The 25,781-nt window shown below is 46.5% G+C and overlaps 1 protein-coding gene across 1 annotated transcript; it reads right to left on the minus strand.

Moving 5' to 3' along the window:
• Nucleotides 1–9,696: 9,696 nt before the first annotated feature.
• On the minus strand, nucleotides 9,697–19,208 carry HMGN5 (high mobility group nucleosome binding domain 5). Its single transcript, XM_054215320.1, has 6 exons — nucleotides 18,958–19,208; nucleotides 17,698–17,727; nucleotides 16,813–16,842; nucleotides 15,824–15,874; nucleotides 11,666–11,809; nucleotides 9,697–10,380 (listed from the first exon to the last, which is right to left on the minus strand). The coding sequence occupies exons 1-6, from the start codon at nucleotides 18,970–18,972 to the stop codon at nucleotides 10,333–10,335; spliced, it is 318 nt and encodes a 105-aa protein (XP_054071295.1). The 5' UTR covers nucleotides 18,973–19,208; the 3' UTR covers nucleotides 9,697–10,332.
• Nucleotides 19,209–25,781: the final 6,573 nt, after the last annotated feature.

Below are 25,781 nucleotides of genomic sequence, written 5' to 3' on the forward strand. Positions count from 1 at the left end.
CATCCCTCCCCCAGCTCCCACACGCCGCTGGGGCGGCTCCCGACTTGTGCAGCGCCCGGGCACTTCTCCTGAATTAAAACCAGGGCTGACTGATAGCCCTGAAGCATGTTTAGAAAGTAATTTTAAGTTATGGCTGGAGCTTTCTACGGATAAAAAGGGAAGCGTTGCCAACCCACATCCCACTGGGGGGGCTGCGACCTGCGTGAGGCTCTCCAGGCCGAAGACACGGCTCCATCCCTGGCATAAACCCGCTGCAGAGCCAGAGCCGGTGGAAAGGAGGTGTGTTGGCCCCGTAGATTACACCCACCCACTCTAACCAACACTGATTGGGGAGCTTCTACGGCAGACGTTCCTCATCTGATGCCCCGCGATGGCTCAAAGCCAATTCACGCTGCTGCCTGTCCAAAGATGCCTTTGGATCATTTTTAAGATCTTCACAGCCTACTCTATGGGCTGTAAAGGATATGTGGAGCCATTATTACCCACTCCATAAAATATATCTGGCTTCAGAAAATGTTCTCGTGAGATACCTTCACAGACCCATTTTAATCTATCGATTGTGGCACCGTGGCCATCGCCGACGTCCCCAGGTGCCACCAACCTCTGCACAAACCGGGGCCCCTCCTGCAAACACCAAGCAAGGGGCCTCCCGGCCATCGGCACGTGTCCCCCGCCACCGTCAAACCCGTTGTTTCTGCATCGTGCTTCCACAGCCCGCGGCGGCGGGTGGGACGTGGCCCAGGGCCCCCAGCGCCGGCAGGACGCCATCTGCCCCGGCTTCACCGCTGGGCTCGCAGCTGCACGCCGAGGGAGTTATGAAAGAAAGATGGTTGTTTTGTTTCGGTTGTTCGTAGCCAACAGCACCAGGATTCCCAGCGCTTACGGCTCTGGGTTTCATTAGGCGGCTCTTTGCAGGACCTTGTTCTCGTGGCGTTTCAGCGCAGATCATTTCCAGCCTGCTTTACGTAACGTTGGGCTCTTCTTGGTGCAAGAAAACCCATGAATTGCAGCTTGGAATGCTCGGATACCAGCCTGCGCATCTCAAATCACGGAGCCGAGCGCCCGCACACTTGTGTGTGTCCCGACTGGTCACCAGGGATGCGAAAATAGAGGCTCCTTCTCCGTAAAACGGGACAAAGTTGCCTCCCAGGATCAAAGGACAGCTCGGCAAGTTGGCACCTGCGGTTGATTTAAGGCCAAGTTAGGGATCTTTAAAATAAATCTCCGATGAAAGATGAGCTATATGCTCTTCTTCGAATGATTCCAACCCTGTTTTCATGTCAGATGGCCGAATCTCCCATGACACGTGAGGCAGTGGGGCTGGACGTGCAAGAGACCTGTCTACAACACCCTTTTTTCTCATGTTTTTCAGCTCCTGTATGGGTCACTCTCTTTTATTAAAACAGTTTCTTTTATGTAAATCTTAGAAGATAAATGTGAGGCACGCTAAATAAATACAAATACACGAGTGCTGTAATGGCCGTGTTATAACGAACCACACCACAGCTCTGGGGATGGCCCAGGGTACGGCCCTACCGAGGTTCATCCAGCCAGGCGAGGGTCCACGGGGCAGGACCGAGCTCCTGCTGCCGGTTCCAGCTGCCCGTTGACTGACAAGTTCAAGGCAGAAATGGAAAGAAAACACATCTATTTATGAGGCGAGGGCCGTATGAGAGGTATTAGGTTTCAATCCAGAAAGGCAGCAGGGCCGAACTGCCACACTTGAAGCGGAATGGGTATTTCTAGGACGGCACCGTATGACGCTGCCTGGATTTCAACTTACCGCAAGATATAGGTGCCGGTTTCCACCTGATATTGGTGGAAAACCTCTGGAAGAAGAGCGGGCACCAGGAGGGCCTTGCTATGCTTTAACTCCGGTATCCCCCATGGATGACCCTGCTGCCTCACTGGTCAACTGGAGTGCTTTTCCGTAGTTCTCATTATGAACAATAACTATCACCATTTATCCAGCACGTTAAATTTATACAAATATTTAGAGAATGAAATCTTCACTTTATTAACCCTGACGGAGAAACTTCTATTGACTGCAACAAGGCAACGACCTCGTCTTCGTATCCACCTGGATTTCTACGAACTGCTGTTTCTTTTCCTCCAAGCTCACATACTTTAGTGAGTAGGATGTGCAAAATGAAACGAGAAGACTTGCTTGCTTCTTATCTACCGTGGGATAAGAAGCTTCTTAACCACAAGCCACCGGCCCCATCGTCGGGCCAGCAGGAAGGTTTGGGCATCCCACCAGGTACCCACTAGCCAGCGCCCCCACGTTCTGCTGCATCCCGAGGGAAAGCAGGTTGGTTGCCCAAAACTCGGCCTCTGGTCCCTGACGGTGGGGACTGGAGGATGGGGACACGCAGGTCCCACGTTTCGGCGCCGAAGAGGCTGCAGGGAGGAGCGCCCGTCACCCCGAAGGAGCTGGGGTACGAACTCCCGCTCACAGTGCTGTCAACCCCCCCCAGCCAGCTCAAGCTCTCAGGGTCCTCCCTGCGCATCAAGCTTTGCGCGGCGCCGCTACACAGGAATCCTCAGACATGACCACCACCTAGAGGCTGGAGCACTACATGAAGCTAGAGAGATTTATATTCAAAATGGGCCAAATAGGGGGTTGGAAATACTTCATGAGCCCAAACAAAGCAACAACAAGAGCAGGGCACCTGGACTCCCTTCCTCCGACCCAGTGGTGGCCCTCACCTCAACTGCACCCTACGCCACAGCAGCCAGCGGCACCCCCGGCAGAGCCGCCACCCTGCAGGGGTGCATTTGGGGAAGGAGTTTTGCAAAGAGCAGAAGAATGGTGTGCCCTTCTCCTCTCGTGCTCCCCCCACTGCACGAGGGGGTCAAGGAGGAGCCCGTGATGCCGCTCCAATGGAGGATGACTCCTTGGGCACAAGCTTGCACAGAGGAAGTCCTCGGTCTCGGCTGCTGAGAAACCAAGGTCCAGCGGGCCGGGGCTCGGCAGGGACGCACACAGCAGCTCGCCGGTCTACGGTAGCTGAAGTCACCGCTGTGCGTCTGTCCCCACCAACAGCCAGAGACACGGACACTTTGAAAGCGGGCAAGTTTTTCTCCACTCGAGGTGTCAGGATTGCGGCCAGGGGGCTCAGACCAAAGGCGCGCACAAGCCCGTGTCCCCTCGCCTCCAGCTGCGGCCGCGGGTGACGGGAAGGGCAGAGCCAGGGGACGGCTCCAGCTCCTCTCCCAGCCTCCCGCGGACTTTGGCTCCTCCTGCACTGGGGGCACGTCTCCGTGTTCCACAGCCCCACTGAGTCGTCTTCCAAGAATTTGGCTAACCGCTTACTAAACCGTTATGATTTTGGGGGCCCATTTGGGCAATGAGTTCCGCGGCTTAATTACACCTTGTGTGAAATATTGCATCTGCCACTTGGTAATTTCATTTGGTGCCTCTTTGTTTGCTTTGTCTTCCGACACAAGAGCCATCGACCCCTGTTCGCTTTCTCCGTGCCACTGCTTGAGTCTATACATCTCCCTCCTCCTTTTTTCCCGCCTCATCTGTCAATTCTTTGCAAGACAAAAAGGGTAATTTATTTAATTGTTGCCGATATAATGTGCTAAAACTCTCCCTTACCCTCCAACAGTTAATTACACTTGTTAATTATTTTAATTACTCCCAGGGTACCGGCCCAGGTAGAGGAGGACCCCACTGGGCTACACGGGCATAAACACAGAGCAGAAACGTCGGTGCTGACTCCAAAGAGCTACGCTGGTACGGCCGGTCTCTGGCAGCACGGGTGGTGAAACCGGAGCGGGGAAAGCTTGGCCTAGATTTGCAAATTTCTGTTTGCAGCATGGAAAGATTTACAGGAGGTGGCCTCAGGGGAAGTCAGATCCCGCAGGATTTCCCTCGGACCGGGCTGTCGAGGCTCGGGGAGGCGACTCCAGCCTCTCCCTCCTTAGCAGGGACGATGCTTCCCGTGCAAATCAGAACCGCCGCTTGGCGACGTAGTTATGGCCGGCACCTCTGCGATGGCAGATATGGTTATACAGAGGAAGAAATCAAATCGAGCAAACTTTCAGCCCGGCCGGGAAGCTGAGGCTCAGTCCTGGGCTTAGCGACTGCCTCCCTCTAACTACAGAGGTGTGCCGAGGGGGACGGCGGCCCCCGTATCAGGAAAACAACAAAAAGATCATTTGTGGTCTCGCAGAGCAGCATCTGCCAGCACCCTCGCAGCCAGGATGAAATCCGAGAGTTGCCGCAATCTAAACCTTCTCTGCAGTTTCTTTTATCTTACCAAGGGGAAAAACAAACAGAAGAGAAGCAGAAAGCTTTGCGGCTAAGATGTCTCACATCTGGTTTTAGCTCCAAGAAATGTACTTCCACCCCCTCCCCGAATTGTTAAACAAACAAAACCCTGGCGATTTTTCTGGATTTCGGCTCTCAGATAACTGAGAAGCAGCTTTGTCTGCGAATTCCAGGCTTGCACCACCCTTCGTGCCTAATGAGAGCAACGCACCTCGCTTGGCTGGGGACGCCGACGCTGGGAGGGAGAAGCGGTTTGTGCCTCGTCGCTGGGAGGCATTTCCAATTTGGGACAATTCTTTTGGAAATGTCACCCCGGGAGCACCCTGCCGGAGCACTTGCCCCTCTCTGGGACAGACCCTGCACTGCACGGTCCTCGCTTCTGCTCCGAGAGGGACTCCATGCTCATCGCTGCTCCCGGGGAGGCTGGCTGAGGAGGAGAACGAAGCTGGGCTCTCCTAAGCAGAGATGAACATCCTATTTCCAGTGAGAGAACCTGGTTTAAATCTTGACCACTCTATTTTTAGGTTTCAATACAGCATTTTTGCCTGCGTTATTTACGCTTCCTCCCTTTTTTTAAGAACGTCTGGAAATGCTTCAGATGCGTCTAGTTGTATTAACGTGCCCTTGAGAGCTTTATGGTGTCAATTTGATTTCCAGTCTTTCAGAAACAGAGCTTTCTAATTTGCGATTTTATTCCTTTTAGATCACCTAAGCACCTACTTCATTTCACTGCTTTCAGGTGCTACGTCAATCTGAAGTTCGGGCTAATGCGTCTGGACATCACTTACATGTTTCCATTTGACACGTTTCGAGCAATTCCCTCGCTGGTGCCGGGAAGGCAGCGTTTCATCCCTCCGAGATCCTCTCCCGCCGGCCCCTCACTGTCCTCCAGCGGTGTTGGCGGAGGTAGCTGCATGGGGCAGAGGAAGGGTGTGGGAGCAGCAGGGTGGTCCTCTCCCATCCCCTCCTTGAGTCACCCCAAGCCCAATCCTAATCACACTCCTTCGAAAGCAGGGGACAGCGGCTGAACGAGACGCCCAGGACTTGTGTCACCCACCTCCGCGCTCGCTCCTGACCAGCTCCCCTCTCTCTTCCGGGCACTAGGACAGCCTCTGGCCAGAAGCCACGTTAACATTGTTCTCTCCAAATGAGAGAGGCTCCTCGAAAGCCACGCAGCGGCGGGGCCCGAGGGGTGTTCTCGGCTCTCTGGAGCCCGTCCAGGGCATCAGGTTTCAGAGCAGGGGCTCCCACGCCAGCTGCATGGGGAAGGAACATCACCACTGGGACAATTAGAAAGAGGAGCCATCCGTTTCTATTCAGGGGATTCAATTTTCTTTCTGCTTCATCAGATTAACACCAATGTAACTCCATTAACTACCAGGGAAGTTGCTCTTGATCTGAAAATCAGACCCATTGGATTTTCTGGCTTTCGAGTGCAGTCACTTCATTCAAAGGAGCGAAGGTGGATGTAGGATGTACCTACAAAAGCCCTCCTTGTATGTGGTCTGGGGAAGGTGGTTTTTTTTCTTTCCCCCATTTTAAACACATAATTTATTTATATTTTTTTTTAATCCCAAGGACCTCGTTGTGATTTTCATTTTCTCCTTGCTGATGGCAGCCATGGTTCTTCTCTCCCGTTCCTCCCCCTGTGCTGCTCCAGCACGTTGCTGATGATGGACACCAGGAAGAAGCCTAGAGGTGCTTCCTCTCATTTCAAACCTCGCTTTCCCAGACAGTGTTTTTCCAAGCCTTTCCTTGTTCTGACAAAGCAATAAGCAAATGCTGGCCCAAGTTCTGTTGAAGATCCCGTAAGAACACGCATTATTGCGAGGAGTGGGAAGCTTCAAGACATTCTCTTAAACTTTAAAGGCACCCAGAAGTTACGTCAGCTGCATGCTGCACTAGGAGCCTGCACCAAAAGCTCTATCATGAGCTATATTAATGCATGAAGAATGGCAAAACAATGCTTTGCTCAACAATTGCTGCTAAACAAAATCATTATGATGAACCCCCTTAGCAGTAAGACGGGTCTGAAGTATTAACATGATCCCTCCAGTGCCGCACTACAATTGGGCCGTTGCTGACTGTCATCTCACTGCATTAATCTCGATTCTGTAGCTGTTCGCTGTCAGGGTTTCTATTTGGACAGGACAATGTGGCCCCAGACACCGATTCCCACCCGAACCACTCCACTACCCTCTCGACACCACAGCACCTTCCAGGCCTGGCACCGGTCACTCAAACGCCCAGCACGACTTGGCGCAGCAGGACTTACCCAGACCGCACTCCCCTTCACCCACAGGCTTTCTTCGCATGAAAGACTTGGGGCTCCTGAAAGATTTGCAGGGCTCCTGCTTAGCAGGGAACAGCATCACCAGCGCTCACGGTCTGCTCGTCACACAGCATGTGAAGTTTGTCAAACTACCTCAAACAACGACTATCTAAACTACCATGACCAGCAATATTGCCTCCTTTCACACAGTTTCACTGCAAAATCCAAGTCAACAGTTGTCGATGTATCTTGCCCAACAACTGACGAGCCATATGGGCATCTCACCGTTGCAAGTTGTTGCCAACCTCACTTGAAATCTCTTCCCCCAGCTAAAAACATCCTTATGCCACCTCAGAACCATCACTAGCTTTAGACTCATGAATCTGCCCACCACATCACATCCTCTACGGTCCGTAATTGTTATTATTAATAGTGAGAATCAAACTCCCACCGTCAATTTTGCCTGCCTAGCAATTCTCTGAATCTTTCCTAACCAGCACGAGAGCAGGCAAACACGTACTGCTTGCACCCAGAGCGCTGCCGAGCAGCCGGCCAAGGATCTGGGTGGGTTCTCCACATATTCCAACTAAACCCGAAGGCGGGTACGCCCAACTGACTGCTCAGTGAAAAAGGCTTTCTCCCTTCGAAACCTTTGAATTTGGGACAACCATGAAGTAAGCAAAGCTCGCGAGCTGAGATGGAGCTTGCCTTTGATTCGGGGTCCAGACCTCAGGACGAAGCGATGAGGAGGATTTGGCAGAAGGCAGGCATCTATTCAGTTGTGCAACTCGCTCAATACCCCATTGCTCAGAGAAGTTATGAATTTGAGCAAGGAGGTTTGTCTGAAAAGATCTTAAGCAATTTTCTGTACTTATTTGAAACAGGAATCTGATTGTAACAATAGTTATAGAATTAAGAACAACTCTCGCCCTGGCACTAAAAGAGGAAGAAATAAACAAAACCAAACACTCAATTGTATGTTTCTGTATAACAACCTCCGTATTAAAATAGAGAAACATGACCTGACATACAGAATGACCTCAATTAGCGTATGACGGGCTGATTATACCTTGGCATATGGATGAGCCCTTTGCTAAGAAGAAAATACCAACCATATTCATAGTCTCTGCTGTTGAAATAACAATGCTTGAAACACTCAATGACGAGAGGCTAAAGCCAAAGAGAAATGGTTCAATCGTACCACGATTTGGAGAAGGAGCCCACCTCCCTTGCAGAACCGGGTTTGCTGTTTGAAAGCCCTTTTAGAGAAACCAGTGGGGGTGGAGGGGAATATGAAAGTATAAAACACTTCATTCCAATATGCATTTTCTCCCTCAAGCAGTACAGGCCCATTGGTATTTCTCATCGATTTCAAGCAGCATTCAGGCAGACCCTAAAAATGACTGCACCGTGTGTCCAAAGCACGCTGCTGTGCTTGTTAGTGATCTTTTATTATTCAAAAGCCGGCTAAATTCAGTAAATAATTTTTACGTATAAAAGTGTGAGGATGATATCTGGACTATTGTTGGATCCTCTTCAACTGGGACACTCAGAATCTCCCTGGTTTTTCTAAGTTGTCCTAAGTTTTTCAGACACCGACATGTGCATCCATAGAAAACAATCCTAGGACGTAAAATTGTCAACTGAACATGCGCAGGGTAGCCCAGCTGCCCTGGGATACTGGTGTTATCACATTCCTGGCAAAAGCCCACAGAAAGAATAGATGTCCACAAAATACATAAAAAAATCCTAGCAGCATGTGAAACGCCCACATCCCACCAGGCTTCCACCAGGCAGGGGCTCCCAGCTTCTGCTGGCCATCAGTTTTCACTGCAGGAGAGACTGTACAGAGCACGCCCCAAAGTTGTTGTATGTGGGCTGCGCTGGATTAAGGGAATGTAAATTCCCTTATTGTTAAGGATTATTAAATTAGGGTCCCTAAATACTCTCTCACCTTTACTGCTGAGGAAGCTCGAGTTCAGGTAACCCTGATGCTTTTATAGAGAATAAAAGAGGTGGTGCACAGGAATAAAAATCCCTGGTGCTTTAAGCCTGGAAAATTAAATTCACATTAAACATCATCAAGTAGCCAGTGCCCCGGGGTACTCATCCTGAAACACACATTTAATACACGATACCATGCATTGAGATGCTGAGTTAGAGTTTGGATTTGAGATAAAATATGCAAGCTCTTGGAATTTCACATTTCTGGGCTGCAAAACAATTTAATGCAAAAGATAAGGTTTCTGCATTGCAGACATTTTTCTTCTTATTAAATATATAATGTGTTTGGTCATCAATGTGAAGAGACTTTATCTAAAAGGAGCCTTTAAGAGGAAAATGTGAAGTGTCCTTGAAAAGGTGCATAAAATAGCTATAGCAACAAAAATAAGGCTAGATAAAACCAATACTAAACCCCCATTCAACTCCTGTCTAGTCTAGCCGTCGTTTCCCAGAATAATGAAGCTTGCATTAATGGAAAGCACTTCTGTACACATACATGTTATCATGCTAGAAGAAGCTAAGTGAGTCGAAGAAAACATTTTGTGAGTAATACATGCTCAAAGAAGAAAACTCCAAACAACAGTTATGGAAGTATGCACACTAACCGGGCCTACGAACATTCCTACATCAACAGAAAACTATTTCATACTATTAAGGGTTTGATGTAAACGTGGTAGTCTCTAAGCTCCTGCAGTATTTCTAAGAGGGAAGAACCTCCCTCTAAATCATAACCAACTAATAGGCACACGAAAGAAAACCAGACAATACCCTTCAGAACTTATAATCACATCAATAATGCTTAGGCGTACCGGACAACACCAAGTATCCAACCTTTACCTGAGTAAGTACCAGCATTTACAAGGTCACCCTTCATCTGAAAGCGCTGGCTGAAGCCCCCAGCTGGGGTAAGCCGGCATGTTTCCTCTGACATCAACTACTCCCATTTCGGCCACTGAGAGCCTGGCCCATAAAGTCGTTTGTGTTCACGCAACCGAAGACGACAGGGGCTCACGCCCTAACTGTGCCATGGCCCAAAGCTTTCTAGCTGCAGAGGTTCTCTCAGCCTGACGCCCTGCACTACTCCAGCTCTTCTGGAATTTGGTACCTTTCCAGCAGCACAAGCAACAAACCACAATCAGCCTTTGAGGAGTCTTTTTTATTAAGATAAATCCAGCAAAATTCCTAACAGTGGGTACATACAACCAACCTGCCCTTTTAAAAGAAATGTTTGTATTTCATTTAAAAACATGATTACACTTTTATTTATTTATTTTTTCAAAACTGACAAAATAAAATTACATTTGGGAAACAACAGATTTCCAGCTCTTAGGTTTTTCATGAAAATAGCTCACCTTCTTTATAAAAGCAACCCACAGAACCACTGGAATGTTTAACACGGTTATTTGTTTTGAGACCTCCCCACTTTAAGAAACCATACAACACATACAAGGGAAAAATTAAAATCTGAAGTTTGTAAGCATGACTTACACAAAAAGGGACACACTGACAGAAGTCAAAAGCTACCACCACTTATTCTTTCCATGTACCATACAAACTATTACAATCACAAAATTTAAAAACAATGATTTTTTTTTTTGTTTTGTTTTGTTTGTTAGGGATTTAATTCCCAAGTAACCGAGATGAAGATGTTCCATAATTAAATTCATGCTAAAAAAACCTGCATTTATAAAATAGTTGATAAAAATATTCCTCTCTGTTAACAATACAGCATGGAGGTACGGATACCAAATGATGGAGATATAGGGCAGGGTTAACATTACTCGGACTTGGCTTCCTTATCATCAGATGCTTCAGCAGCTGGTGCCTATAAAAGTGTTTGGGAAGAATAGAAATATTATTCGTAATGCTAATTGGATTCCATCCTAATAAGCATCAAAGAGAGACCAGTTTGTTAGCACACACATGGACAACATTTTGTGTAGGTAAGACAAAAACGCTCGGCCACTACAGAAAGTATCAACACAACAACATGTCGGCTGATCATTCTAAAAATTAAAACACAGATGAGTAGTAATTGATAATCAAGTTAATTTTGGAATGCTAAGTGCCTCCAAAAAGGCAGAAGTTTAGAACGTACTTTAGATTAGGATCAAACACACGCTAGTGAAAGTTCAAGTCCTCATCTCCGTAAGTCACAGGGAAGTGTAAGAATTACCCATAAAACTGCGATACTATTGCGGTCTATTGTCTAAACTTTGGGGAAATTGGTTCTCACCCATTTTCTATAAAAACATCTGCTATTACTTTTTAAGTCGCACATCAAAATTGCAAAGCTCCTATCAAAGATCCTTTGAACTACAATAGCCCCATATTAACTTTTAGCAAAGAAACTCCTGAATTAGTTTGAAAAATGAAAGAATAAATGACCCATTAACTGGATAATGGTACTCAACACATGCAGAGAGATCCCTGTAAATCAAAAGCAACAGAGAACACGACATGCTAGTCTGTGCCTACAGGGCCACAGGGCAAAGGAGCCCATAGCAAACGTTGAGCTTCTACTATCAGTGAGTAATCTGCTAGGAACAGGCCATCAGGAGCTGAGTGAAGCTTGTAGCCAGTCCTAGCAAATGGCAGCTCTTAGCTGATAACGGTAAGAACCTGTAAGAGGGAGGCTTGCAGATCAAGAGACAAGACCAAGTTTATTATGCAGACCTCGTTGAATTGTTCTGAGGCGAAGAATTGTTTTAAAGAATTGTGTAAAACTTAAAACCAGATTTCTGGCTCAGTACCAACCCGTGCTGAGCAGAAGAGGCAATCCAGCAGTCCAGAGAGGATATGCAAAGTCAGCTCAGGGTTGGATAGCAATCTTATTGAGCTCTATTGTTCCCCAAATATTCTGCATTGCTCTTGTGCCAACCCTGAGAGGGACACTACGATAGCACAGACCACCTGTGGAAGGGCTCTATCACGTAGCAGAAATACGTTTGAAGGAAAACGCTATTCTTTCAGGCTCTCCCTGGGAGTTGCCCTGTGCAGGACGGCAGTGAAACACACCACCTTCTGACAAGGAGACCCAATCGTTAGTTCCTGCAGATGTATTACCAATACATCTGTGTTTATTCCCATGTTTACCGTAGCTAAAGTACCTCATTAGTTTTGGTATCTCCGTTTTCAGAGTGGTTTTCTTCTTTAGCATCCTCTTGTTTAGTTTCATCTTTGCCTTTGGCTCCTTTCTTCCCTTTTGTTGCTGCCTTTTTGTCCTCCTTTTTATCATTTGCTGCCTTTTCTTTCTGTTAAGAAAACAGACCATGATATGGTAAACTCCAATTTCCACCTCGTACGTCTGCATATGCACATTCTGAACTCTAAAACCGTCTACACAACCTGCTTCTACACACTGAACTTCCTATTGACAACGATGAGATGTAAGTTTCTAAGGAGCAGTGCTTTCCTTCCATTCCGTCCTGAATGTGCTACTGGGAAGTGCATAATATAAAAGCAGCCATGGCTGGGGTTAAAAGAATTCCTATTTTAAATAGGCATTCAATTAAATTAGCTAAAAAACGTTGGAGTTGAACTGCCCTGTATTTCTGCTGTGCTGCTGAAAGGCATACCACAGAACAAAAAGAACATGTACAACTAGTGGAAATACCAGAATACTTCAGATGTGCTATTAAGGCCTATTTAGAAAACTCTAACAAAGCTGTAGTCAAAGGACTTTTCCCCCTCCCTGCCAGAAATATTCCTTACTATAATAAACCATTTGTGTGATAGACAAGTTGGGGGCTCAACAGCATCACTTCAATAACAGCGAGAACCTTGCATTTGTTATTTAAGCGCAGTTTCTTATATGTGGATCAGGCTAAATCAAAACAAAACTTGATGCCACAACTTCTGTAGTTATAGTTTTCTATATGGCAAGGTCAGATCCTGACCCCAATACAGTAATAAGCACGACTCTCATTGGTTTCACTTCTGAGGATCTGCCTCTTGCTGCCAATAAGTAAGTGCACTAAGCAAACCAGCTTAGTTCCTCGCTTGATTAACCTAGTTCCAGCAAAGGAACGATATATATCTGCAAAATTACTACTCACAGGTAAGTGAAGATAAACAGATAATTACTGAATCTCTCTCTCACTCTCCTCAGAAGATGAAGTTGTCTCAGTGACTAGAAGTTACAAAAGGGTACTTCCTTATTTCAACACCTTGCTTATTAGTGTACAAAATTAATTCACATTAAAAATGAGCTGCTTGCTAAGGGTAAACTCAGATACAGAGTACAAGGGGAAAGTCATCTGATTCTTCAATGATACTGATCATTAAACACTCACCAAAATTAACACCAAATCCTATAATAACACAGAAAATTTAAGACAGGAAGTTAGTAGCACTCAAATGGGTGAGGGCCTCTTTCCTCTCTAACCTCCCACCCCTCAGTCTGACCTTGCTGAGGGATTTCAGCCCTCTTGGGAAACTCTACTACAATATGGTGTTAGGAGTCCCCTTCTCCTGGGCTGTGCCCACTCTCAACAAGCCTCTCATCCTTTTTGGGGACTTGCTTATCCGAGATACGTGGTGGCTCTTTCCGAGAGAAGGAAGAGAGACACCAGAAGATGAAAGAGAAGAGTTTGCCTCCACTCACTCTCTTCCCCTCTGTTGGCTGAACAGTCCTCCAACTTTCAAGAGAGGCAGAAGAAAGATAAATATCACAGTAATATCAGCACCCAAGTATTCTGGTACTGTTTGGCAGTAAGATTTAGAACTGCTATACTACTATGGCACTAGTTTGCTCTCTGTCACTTGAACAGACCTCATCAGACCTTTGAAGCGCACATAAGTAGTCCACTGTGAAGGGTTCCTCCAGCGGCACCAGTATGCTCCAAACTCCCAAGCACAGGCATGTTAGTCACTTGCTCTTCCAATGTAAGCCATAAGGGATTTTTAAAGACTTGGGGCTGTTTGAAGAAGGGTATATTTTCCCTTACCCCATAAAACCAAAAAAACCAAACAAAAAGTATTAACAGAGCTAAAACTGTAATTCCGTGTACCCACTGTCTACTGGTAAAGCTCCTCTTAAGAAAGGATTTGAGGAGAATCCACAGAAAACTGCCTTCCTGGCTGGACTCTGACCAGAGAGAGTGTCTCGCAGCACACAGCTGTCTGAGGAACCCAAGATCTTTGCTCTTTTCTGCAAGATCTGTGGCTTCTGGGGACAAGCTAAGAACTATTCTGTAAGGGATCAAGCCTCCTTCCACAACCGAGTGAGTCCAGGAAAAAAAAAATACCCAAGGAGATAATGTTAGTTTTCAATTTCCAAGCTTCTTCCATCCTCTCAGCTAGTTCTGAGCTAATACCATAGTATTAATTTTCCTGAATAATTTTTCTATACAGATGGCAACATCAATTCTGCAATAAGGGCATGTGTTTTATAAAGCATTTCATTCTTTTCCCAGCTCTATGCTTTTCAATAAGGGTAAGTTTAAAAGGTGAAGTCTATTCTGACACGCTGAAAAAAACATTCAACATGATGGTTACAAAGTTAAGCATTTGGGGGAAACAACAATTAAAGATGCCTGCACAATTCTTACTACATACCCCTTTGCACAAATATTGACCCAGTATTAGGAGCTCTAGAGAGCCAGAAATGCAACTTGAGTATCCTGACTTCAAACCAGCACCTTAGATGCAAGAGGACCAGCACTTTCCCAGTCCGACTGGGAGCGGCGTGTAGGGCAATGACCAAGGCACTACTTCCAGCAGAACTAAATGATCCCAGAGGGAGACCGCTTCTGCGGTAAGGGACCAAACTAAGTTTTGACAATCACAGCCTCAACTTTTGAATGCTTATTTTCACAACTTTTAAGATTCTGTTAATGCAGCTTGTGTGTATAAACACCGACATGTTTCCAGAAAAATAAAAAAGCAAACTTGAAAAAGAAAAAAAGAAAATACCAACAACGTGCATCTTAGGCATCTGCACTGACCTCTGCGCGAGTCATCAGCAGAGGCTGAACCCAGGACTTTTAGATCCCCAAGCCAGCTCTCTGCCACTTGGGCTAGAAAAGCAATCACCAGTGGCAGGCTCTCCGCTTCCCAGGGGCCCAGCCACCAGAGGGAGATGCAACCCCGAGCGTGCCAGCCACTCGCACCACAGGAATGCCGAGCAGCAGGGTTCCTAGGTTCCCCTGCTGCTCTGGAATGGGATCTAGAAATAACAGCCCCACAACCAAGACACAGATGTGAAAAACTTGCTCTGCAAACCACTGCGATTACAGAGCTGAGATGCGGAGTCCCCAAAACAAGAAGGAGGGTTCTCCTCCTTACCCATTTCTCATGACATCTCTGCTGCTCCATACAGCAGGACTTGGGGGCAGAATAGTTTTAATCATCTGGAAGTCTGCTGTGCTGTATGCAATTGCAAGGCCTTTTAAATGTACAGAAAAGAGTTCCTGGTTCCCAGACCGTCATTCTCTTCTGTAACTTAAGCATCTCTCACACCTGTGCTTTGCCCATATGACCATCCAAAACCACAATGGGGAAAACGTCTAATGGGAACAGGTTAAAAAGAACACTAAAGTTTTGTTGTTGGGTGGTTTTTTTTCCAGCTGCAAAATCCTGCTACAATCTGAGTATTTACAGATAGATCTAAAAAAAGCATTGCAAACTGTGACTGTTGGGGAAGTCTGTGACAGGAAGGTGGTATAAAGAAATAACGCATGGATGGCAGAACTGCCCCCTTTTAAATTTCAAACTGTTGCTCCAAAGTGAAAAGAAGCTTTAAATAGTTTCTTTTTTAACTGTACTGTCAGATGTGCCAGTATTTTTGACATTTCCCCAAACATCCACCTTCAGGAAACAGGTGTGTAGAACTTTATCTCCAGTGATTAAAATCTGATAAACTGATAACTATCTGAAAAGAACGCCTTTGAATGAAAACACAGTAAGAAACTGTAATTAAAAGCATGATTTTCAATGCCTTTGCTAATTGAGTCTCTGATCTCTATTCAAAGCATCGTTTTCCAACAATGCATTATATGAAACTTCAGAACAGCCTTGCAAGGCAAGCAGTAAAGCCTTACCACAACTGATTTAAAATCTGTTCAGTTTACCACAATCCTTCACTAGGAATTGGATAAAATTATCTTTACATCTTTCACGTTCTTTTTAACTCGCATAACTCAAACTTAAATCTTTAAAGAAGATATGAAAACCCAAAATGGTTAGTTGTGGATGTTTTTTCCCCCCCTATAAACACCTTGAGAAAGAAAAGTGTAACTTCAGTTCAAGAGATCTCAAACACTTACCTTAGGTGCTGCCTTTTTGGGCTTTGGCTCCGGTTTAGGCGGAGCAGGTTTCTGTACAAAACACAAGAAACAGAGTCAGATGAATGCTATAAATGTTTTAGCAATACGTTGGTAACTTTTGAAAACTATTCAAACAATAAATAGTTTAGAGCTGTCTGCTTCATTCTGTACTATAAAGGAGTAAATGTCAGAGGCAGATCGGTATCTTTCATTATCCAAATCCATGTTTCCTCACGCATGTTACGGCTGTTATGGTACAGATGGAGGTAGTAGTAGTAGTAGTAAGTGGATCATTACAGCATCTGGGTGCTACTGTCTGCTGTGAAGGCAAGTGTGTGTCAAAAATTAAATGTATTAACAACTGGACATAACTCTATGTATGCACATCTTAGCTTTCAGTAAAATTAAGTACTTTCTTTTTTAAACAGCAACCGTTATCCACTTGGCTTTTCCATGATGGCTTAAAAAAGGGCTGGGTGTACTAAGTGTCTGTAGAAAAGGATGCCAAGAGCCTGTTTAAGCTGTGACTTTGGGCTGAACCCTACCACATGACATAGATTTACACCCTCTAGGTCTCAGTTTACCCAACAGTTGGGCCTGCAAAATCAATGGGCAAATTACAAGTATAAGGAGAGAGCAGGTAATTTATGAAGCTATGAGCAGGTACTTGTATGGAGAAGACCTACAGAGAACACATGCATCTTGAAATCGATATTCCTTGACTCTGGATACTCATGCGTCCAGACTGAATATTAACTAACACAGATGTTGTATCATCTCATGTGAAATGTCTACAAGTAAGCCTGAAATGTGTTGATACTCAAGGATTTTAAACACAGAATAGGAATTTCACTTTTAAATACTGCAATACTCTAACCATGCTTTTCACAATACTGGTGAAAAAAACACAAATAGTTTCTCTATAACTGCGCCCCAGAACTTAGTATCCCATGTGACATAGTATTAAAAGAGTAGATAAAGATACTTACAGCGGATAGTCTGGCTGACCTTCTCTTTGGCTGCGTAAAGAAAGATGTGTCACTAAAATTCAGAGAGCATATAAAGCAGCGCTTTCTCAGAACTGCGACACAGCGTAACACGGCACATACACTCCATCATGAAGCCCCATACGAATTCGAGGATTTATGAAATTACGGGCATGATCATAGAATGATTAGAGTTGGATGGGACCTTAAAGCCCACCCAGTGCCACCCCCTGCCCTGGGCAGGGACACCTCCCACCAGACCAGGTTGCTCCAAGCCCCGTCCAACCTGGCCTTGAACCCCTCCAGGGATGGGGCAGCCACAGCTTCTCTGGGCAACCTGGGCCAAGGGCTCACCACCAGCAAAGAATTTCTTCCCAATATCTAATCTAAATCTCCCCTCCCTCAGTTTAAAACTGTTACCTCTCATCCCACGGCTCCTGTCCCTGATCCAGAGTCCCTCCCCACCTCTCCTGGAGCCTCTTTAAGGACTGGAAGGGGCTCTAAGGTCTCCCGGGAGCCTTCGCTTCTCCAAGCTGAACTCCCCCAACTCAGCCTGTCCTCACAGCAGCGGTGATGATGGCAATGACCTCCCAAAAGCGCAGCTTTGTTCAACAGTTCTCACTCTATGCCGCCGCCCTTTTACCTTTACTAAGGTGGTAAGAGATAAAGTTTCTTTACTTCCAGGAGATGTGCCATTAAGGCTGTGTCAATAAGGCTAAAAGGTGGCACTTTGGAATCGAAGGCCTAAGCGCCCAGGACACCCAGCGCCCACCTCAGGCGACAGGCCAAGTGCTAGGCCCGGTCACCCCGAACCCTGAGGGCCTCGCTTAATTTCTGTGAAACACCACAAAAATCCATGGCGGCACCGAAGCAGCAGCCGTCTCCTACCTCCTCCTTCGCCTCCCCTTCCGCTGGAGCCTGCAAAGGAAAAAACGAGAGGAGGTGAGAAGGCGGGCGGCCATCCCCTCCCTGAGGGGAAAGCCGGAGCGGGAAAAAAGATCGATGGCGGCCTCCCCCCCACCTCGGCCTCAACTTTCCGGCGGGACTACAACTCCCACAATGCCTCGGGGGCCGGCGGGCCGACGTCACCGCGTTTGAAAAGTTCCCGCCAAATTACCTGCCCACAAACAAGGTCGTCGCCGGACCCGCGCCAAGGACAATGTCGGCGATACGCCGCGATCGCAACCGCCCGCGGGGTTTCGGCCCGGCCCCGCCGCCCCCGGTCGGGGGCGGCGGGGCCGGGCCGAAGCCCCGCGGGATGGAGAGAACGGGGAGGGGTGGTCCCGGAGGGTGAGGGGCGCCCGCCTCCCCCTCAGCCCCGGAGAACGGGCAGGATGGAGGGGGGGTGGGTGGGTATCGCCCGCCGATCTAAAGTTACTAATTCTGTTGGTAAATTCCCTTTTTTTTTTCCCGAGCCCCTCCGGCTTTCTTTCCAAGGACAAGGTTTTTTTGGTGGTGGTTTGGTTTCTCTCTCTCTCTCTTCCCCCCCCCCCCCTTTTTTTTTTTTTTTTTTTTTTTTTTTTTTAAATTCTGCGCCGCCTAATGGCACCAAATTACCATTGCACAACCATCTGGTATGACAAGAAGTGGGAGAGAGGAGGAGAGAGAGGAGGGAAAAAAAAAAAAAAAAAAAAAGAGAGAGAGAACAAAGGCAAACGCAGGAGAAAGAGGCACCGTTTAAACCCAAATCCTTCCAGGGAATGGCCCGATCCGCCCCAAAATGCTCCCGGAGGGGGTCGGGAGGGTTCGGCCGCGGCGTTTTGGGCGCTGGGCGAGCGGCAGAGCCCTCGGTGGCGAGCGCTGCCTGCCTGTGTTCTCCATAGGGGCAGCAGCAGCACTATGGCTGTTTGTAATCCAGCATGGAGACACCGCTCCAGCCTTCTCCTTGCAAACAAAACAGCCCAAAGTGAACTCCCGGCCCCCCCTCGCCCGCCCCGAGCAGCCCCCCCACACGCCCTAACCCTCTCCCGCCGGTCCCAGCTCCGCTTTAGGACATGCACAAAAAATTAAAAATGCAAAAACTCCACATCCACACACACACGCGCGCGCGCAAATTTACGGATAATTTTGCAAACGCCGCTTTAATCTCTCCCCTTCCTTCCCCATCTGTCTCCCCTATTTTTTTTTTATTTTTTTTTTTTTACTTACCTTTCTTTTGGGCATAGTTGCACCTTAATAGTTGATTGCAAAATATATAGATATAGATATATATAAAAAATAAATGTAACCACCAAAAAACTGTTTCAACCGTTCTGCGAAATTGAAAAAAAAAAAAAAGGAAAAAAAAAAAAAAGAAGGATGTATAAGGGACCAAGAGTTAATTGCAGCAGAAACTGAACAAAAAAAAATCCCCCCCTCTTTATTGCAAACAGTAAAATACACCAACACGCAACCAAACTGCATGAATGGGGAGCGCGAGATGGGCCCAGCCGCCGAGTGACGGCGGCGGCAGCCAATGGGGGCGCGGGCAGCGGCCCGGGAGGCGGGGCCGTGGGCGGGGGGGGCGGGGCGGCGGCCGTAGCGCGAGAGAGGCTGGCGGACGGAGGGACGGCGGTTCTACGCTGTCTGCGCAGCCCAGCTGGCCTAAAGCGCGCGGTGAATACGCCGCCGCCGCCGCGGGGAGGGCGCCGCCGGCAGCCCCGGCGCGGCCCGCGGCGGGCTGGCAGGCGGCGAGGCGAGGCGGAGCGGGGGTAGCCCCCGGCCCGCCGCTTCTGCCAGCGCCTCCGCGCACGCCGCGTCCTGCCCCGGCGGCCGTAGATGCCGTCCCGTCCGTCTCGTCCCCCCCCCCGCCTCTTTTTTCCCCCAGAGGCCGGGAAAGAAACTTCCCCGAAAGTTACCACAGGCCGCAGGACGAGAACATGGCCGCCTCCTCGCCCACTCGCCGCGCCGGGGCTCTGCGGCCTGGCGGTCGGCGGCGGAGGCCGTGGCGCCGGGGGCGGAGGGGCGAGGGGGGGCGGCCGCCGCCATCTCCCGCCTTTGCCGTGCCTGTTGGAAAGGGCCGGCCGACCCCCCCACCCCCGGTTACCTCAGCCCGCCGAGGGGCCGCGGCCTTTGTCCGCCCCGGCCCCGACGGGTAAAAATAGGGTGACCGCAGGGTGTAAGTGCCTCTGGGGACGGACAACAGCCGAGCAGGGGATTTCGGCCCAGCTTTGGCTCTAAGTTGCCTTTTGGTCTGTTAGATCTCAGCCGAAGCGTGTGAGATCTTTCTTGGAGCTGGGCCTATGAGTTTGAGGTAGGCCATAAGGTGAAGTCTCCAGACTTCCGCACAGATTAAGGAAAATTTGCTCTGGTTTCTGTTTTAACTGCGATTTCTATCAGCGTTTGTACCCTCTATTTTGTGTATTTCTTCAAGGAAAGCACACGGTGCCGAAGGACTTTGCAACTAAGACTTAAAGCTGGAGCTGCTGCCCTGAGGTGTGACTATTCCTGCCAAAAGCCACTCTAATCTCTTTCTAAAAACCTACAATAAAGGAGATGATTGTGCATTCTTCTTGGATAGCCTGTTTCACTACTCAACTGTCCTTAAAACTACAAAGTTTTCCCCACCATCTGAACTGTGCTTTGGTTGTGAATTTAAGGGTTTTTTTACCCAGTGTCTAGCAGGTACAAAGAACAATTAATAAGCATCAATTTACACTAACATTTTAGATACTGTATCATTTCACATAATATTATCATATTCTCCCTTAATTTTTCTAGGCTAAACAAATTCTCATGGGTCTTATGATCATATTTTCTCTTAGGCCATATTTTCTAAACCTTTTATCATTCTTAGGCTGCTCTGGACTCTTTTCAACTTTGCATTCTTCCTTACATCTACATCCAATAATCAGGTTAATTAGGTAATCTATCTCAGCGTGGCATTTGCCGAGTTTGCAATAGCATCACCACGTTGGTTCAGATGATTCTTCTGATCCCCTGTAATCCCCGGATCCCTTTCAGTGCTGCTCTCTGAACAGCTGTTCCCCCTATTCTTGACAAATTCATGGTGACTTTTTGAATTGTCACTTTTTACGTTACCTCATTCTCAAAGTGCTTCTATGTTGGTATTTATTATCTTCTTGGACTTTGCAGTTAAGCCAAGTGGTTTTCCATCCACGGGTCCACCTTTCTCCCCCTTCCTCCAGTCAACGTAGAACCATCAAATGCCATGATTTTTTTGTTGATATGCAGCAATTAATTCAAAAATGTCTGTGACTGGCCTCCTAAATACTGGGGAGTGCGCTTTCCAGGCACTGCTGACCTCAGTGTAACCACATAACCAAATGCAATTTAGTCTGTCCCTTCCTGCTGCTACCTGTTGCTGTCATCTTCCTAAAAAGTCGGGTTTAGTAACCAGTGGCAATTCACTTTATTCGAAGGCTGAAGCAAAGAAGACACCGCTTTTTTTGTGCCTTCTTTTATTTGTTCTCCTTTTCTGTCAGTAATAAGATTTTCTTTTGTTTTGCTCCTACTTCCAGTGTGTGTAAAGAGAACATGTTCCTATATCCTTCTTTGTTCCTTGCTCGCTGTAACTAATTTTGGACTTTTGTCTCTCATTTTGTTCCTACATGCTCGTGCTGTTCCGTTCTACTAACTCTTACTTGTCTGTTGGTTTCCACTTTTTGCACAATTTAGAAAGACCGATTATGTATTTTTAAAGTTGCAATTACAGCTACATTGTGCTTTTGTTCATCTTTATGTTGGTCTTTAATATGTTTCCTATCTTTCTTCCATGTTAGGATGGTTTTCTGTGCCATAAATGGGTTTCTTTCTCTCTCATTACCTGTTAATCATGCCACCTTCAAGCTCTCCTGTACTAATCAAGATTTTAAACAGTGTTTCCAATAGCTTTCTCCATCTTCTGAACTAAAAATTGTCTGAAACGTGTTTCAAGAGCTCTTGGTCTTCTTTCAAGAGTCTGTGTCCAACGGCAGTGGTTCTCCATTCCCAACAAGGAATGTGCTTCAGTGGCTTTTGTTGGTTGCCTTGAAAAGTTTCGCCTGTCTCCCTGCAGTTATTGTTTCACTCTTTCTGTATTTTGTGGAAGAGGAACAGGCATTTGTTGAAGAGTCTGTCAATATTTTCTCCTGACCAACTTGCATGACAAGCAGTTTGGTTGAAAGCTTGGATCCAAACGTGCACTGGAAATCAAGCACAGATTTCAACTTCACCACTAATATTTGCATTATATTTGCTGTGCCTTGTTTTCCACCTTTGTATGTTTTCAAACAGTTTGACTATCCTAAAAATGTTCATTAAACCACTAACTGACCTTAATAATCATTAATTAGAATATCACTTCCCTCTGGGTAGACAGGATAAGCTGCTGCGAGATGCTGTTAGGCTGAAAACGTAAAAGGCTGTTAGTATGCAGACCTATAGAAAATTACAGACCTGGTTGTAGCCTATGGATATTCTAAACGCTGTTCCTTCAACGCCAAGTGGAAGGAGCAATTAAATATTCCTTCATGCAGTAATCACTGGAAAGAATAGGAAGTCACCTGTCAAACCAATGGGGAGGTGGCCATGTCTGTTGAATTTTCTTCTAAATCACAGAAGTAGCTGTATGTTTATCTATCTGTGACCAAACCCAAGCAGCAGGTAAAAGAAGCGTTGACGTGCATGGCCATGCCATGAAGGCCTTCAGTCCTTGCTGTCCACCTTTGGTGTTAAAGCAAAGGAGGCCGTGATTCCACCATCGTTAGTACAGTAATACAAATCTGACCCAGAGAGGGAGCAGGCTCGCTACGACATTAGTCACCCCACACACGAGGGAGCTTGCGGTGGCTTTATGACTGTGTGGTTCCACAGATCGGGTGTGGAAAGACAAAAAGGATTTGATGACATGTTAGAATGGCACAGACTGATACACCTAATCTGGCACACAGACTGCCGGGACAAAACTAACCAGTTAAACCTTTTAGATAAATTAGGCCTAGGAGAGTAGGTTTATTCTGGGTCACTAGTTTGTACCACGTGACCTTTATTGGCACTTTTTATTCAGTACAAAGAGACCTAAATTTATGATATCATATCACTGGACTCATGTCAAGAGTAAATCACAGCAACAAACCAGAAATTAATCTTTTTGGTGCTACTGTTTCCATGAGAAAGCTTCATGCTGCTTCTATGAGCATAGGTATTTGAACCAGGTTATTGACCCCAGAGGCAGAAACATCCAGTCTGCACACAGAAACATCTGACCGTGTGTCGTGGTTTAACCACAGCCAGCAACTAGGGCCACGCAGCCGCCTGCTCACTCCCCCTTCAGCCCCCAGAAGGGGAGGGAGAAGAGGGAGGAAAGGTTCATCTAACTGTGCGAGAGCCCCATAATCGCGAGTTCAGAGGCAATGAGGGAAATTAGGATGCTGTATGTGCTCACAGTCATGGCACATATGACAAGTAGTATTAATACATGGCAAATACGTGGCAAAATATTACGAAACACGTTTTCATGTTATGTACCTGGCTTTTCAAATGTCCGTTGGCCTTGTTTTATATAACTTTTGGGATGAATGGATTATCAATCTATAGAAGATGTTTGTGCTTCCTTCATTTTATAGTTTGTCCTGGGTAATTTTATGGTTTGTCCTGGGTAAAAATTCACTTATGTGTCAAATTCAATACTGATTGCAATGAAACATTTAATGCTTATTATTTTGGGAACATGAGGGTGTAAGTCTGTTGGTTGGTTTAGAATTCTCATTGAGTCTGTTTGTTCATCTTTACTTCAGTAAAACCTTTGGCTGGGCTACAGCTTCCTACCTAGTCCTCCATAGTAAAGGGGTTGACTGCAAGCACCAAAGTAAATGCAGACTTTTATTAAACACAAAATACAGATAAGAAGAAATTTCAATCCATTGCAGTCAGACAAGCTGGCTGTCAGCAGCAAATTCGTCTTTTAGTTCTTTCTTTCTTCTAGTTTTGGTTCTTTGAAAGAAGATGTAATTTGGAAAAACAGTCAAAACTAAGACTGCTCCTAAAATGAAGCCAGAAAACGCACAGAAGAAAAATGAGTAGTTTCATCAGCTCATCGGTTGACAACACTGTCTTAATTTTGCCTTTTCCTCCCCGATTCTGGCATGGTGCACACTGCTGTACAGGTCTCAAACGTGCGATGACTGCCATTACAGTAACAATTCTCTCTCTTCAAAACTCTGAGGTTATGGTAGTGCATGTGAGAAGAGAAAGGCAAGTCAGAAAAGCGGCAAAAGTCACGTGTGTGGGACAAGTGTTGCCAGTTCCTGGCTGTGCATGAAGCACTGCACGGAGTCCTGTCCCTAAAACGGAGATACACCTCTACTACAAGGTCACACGGTGGCAAAAAATGCAAATGCCATACTGGGATGTGTAAATAGTATAATCTGCAAAACAAGAACAACTTCCAGGCAGCTACGGGCAGGATTCATCTATCCAAAAGCAGATGCTTACATTCCAGTTAGTTGTCTGGACTCCTTGTGGAGTCAGCAGAGAAAAGCAGGCACCTTTGGGTCTGGTGCACTCCATTCTAGGACAGATGTGCAATCTGGCATTATAAACCAGAAAATACATTTTCTCACCTAACACAAGGGAGATTATTAACAGGTTTGGTGACTTCTCAACATAGAAAAAAGTGGGAATGTCTTACTATCCTGTAACACAGGATTAATTCCATCAGCTAACTTAACACGATGAAGACGAGGGCGGAAAGGGCAGAAAAAACAACTGCAATGGGAAACAACCAGTGTCTCGCTATAGACCACGTAGCTGTTATGTCCGAGGGTGAACGGTTAGACACTAATAATGACTTTTTATGGAGCAGCTGGTCAGGGAAACCGTGAAAGGAGAAGGAACTCTTGATTTGGTTGACGGCAAGGAAGAGGACCTAACTAATCATTCTTTGAATCAGTGACCATTACGTACTTGAGAGTCATCACTGATCAGAGCAACAAAAGCCAAAGAAATCCCCTATTGTTCTTAATTTTGGAAAGGGGAACTCTGTAACAGTGAGAAGGCTTCTTGAAAAAAGCTGAAAGGGGTAGCTAAGAGGATAAAAGCGTTTTACTCAAGACATCACATTGGAAGCTCTGACCAAATGCATATCACCTGCCAAAAAAGCACATCAGAGGATCAAGCACGGCTAAAACAATGGCTAAAAAATCACACGTGGCTAAAAGGCGGGACATGGGAGGCTATCAGAAACAAAAGGCATCCTTCAAAAAGTTGGATTTGTGTTTTCATGAGGAAAACAGAAAAGTTTATAAACAAGTGAAATGTAAAAATTGTTGTGTACAAAACAGAGTTTGACACACACCTAGTAAAGAGACTTAAAAAGCATAGTAAGTCATTTTTCAATCTCGTCAGGAGCAGGAAGCCTGAAAGACATTTTCTAGAACGAATTGGTTATTGCGATATAAAAGGAATATGTAGAAAAGACAACATTGGAGCAGAAAACCCAAATGAGTTTTTTGCATCTGTGTTTATTGTGGAGGAGGCCGGGGAAGTTCCCAGACAGGAACTCACAAGCTCGCCTGAGGATCTGTCTCGCGCTGCAGCATTGGTAAGGGTTAGAATAAATCGACAAAGCGAATAATAACAAACTAACCATTGCCAGATGGTCCTCACCGTGCCCGCAGAAGTTTGTAAGCCTTTAACCCTGCTTCCACACACGGCCTTAGGAGATGGCTGATGCCACTGGCTTTTAAAACCCATTCCTGGGGAGGCTCAGCACCTGAGAGGGTTGTGACCAAGTGAGCACTGTGAAGTTTTACAAAGCCACACTACCTTTAGCGCTTTTTTTTTTTTAAATAAGTCTTTCCAACAGCCATTTGAAGATGCCCCAGAACAAGAAGGAGAAGGAAGGGGGAGAGCAAGCCTGGAAGCAGACCCTTTGGCCAAAGCTGACTTGGTCCTAGGAAACCGCAAGCCCCCCGCAACTGTGAATGCACGGGCTACCTCCCAGTGTGTAAAAACTTGTCACCAAACAATGGCATAGCAGGCATCACGTACCA

The sequence above is a fragment of the Rissa tridactyla genome, chromosome 9 (assembly GCF_028500815.1).
Source record: "Rissa tridactyla isolate bRisTri1 chromosome 9, bRisTri1.patW.cur.20221130, whole genome shotgun sequence".
Classification (NCBI taxonomy): domain Eukaryota; kingdom Metazoa; phylum Chordata; class Aves; order Charadriiformes; family Laridae; genus Rissa; species Rissa tridactyla.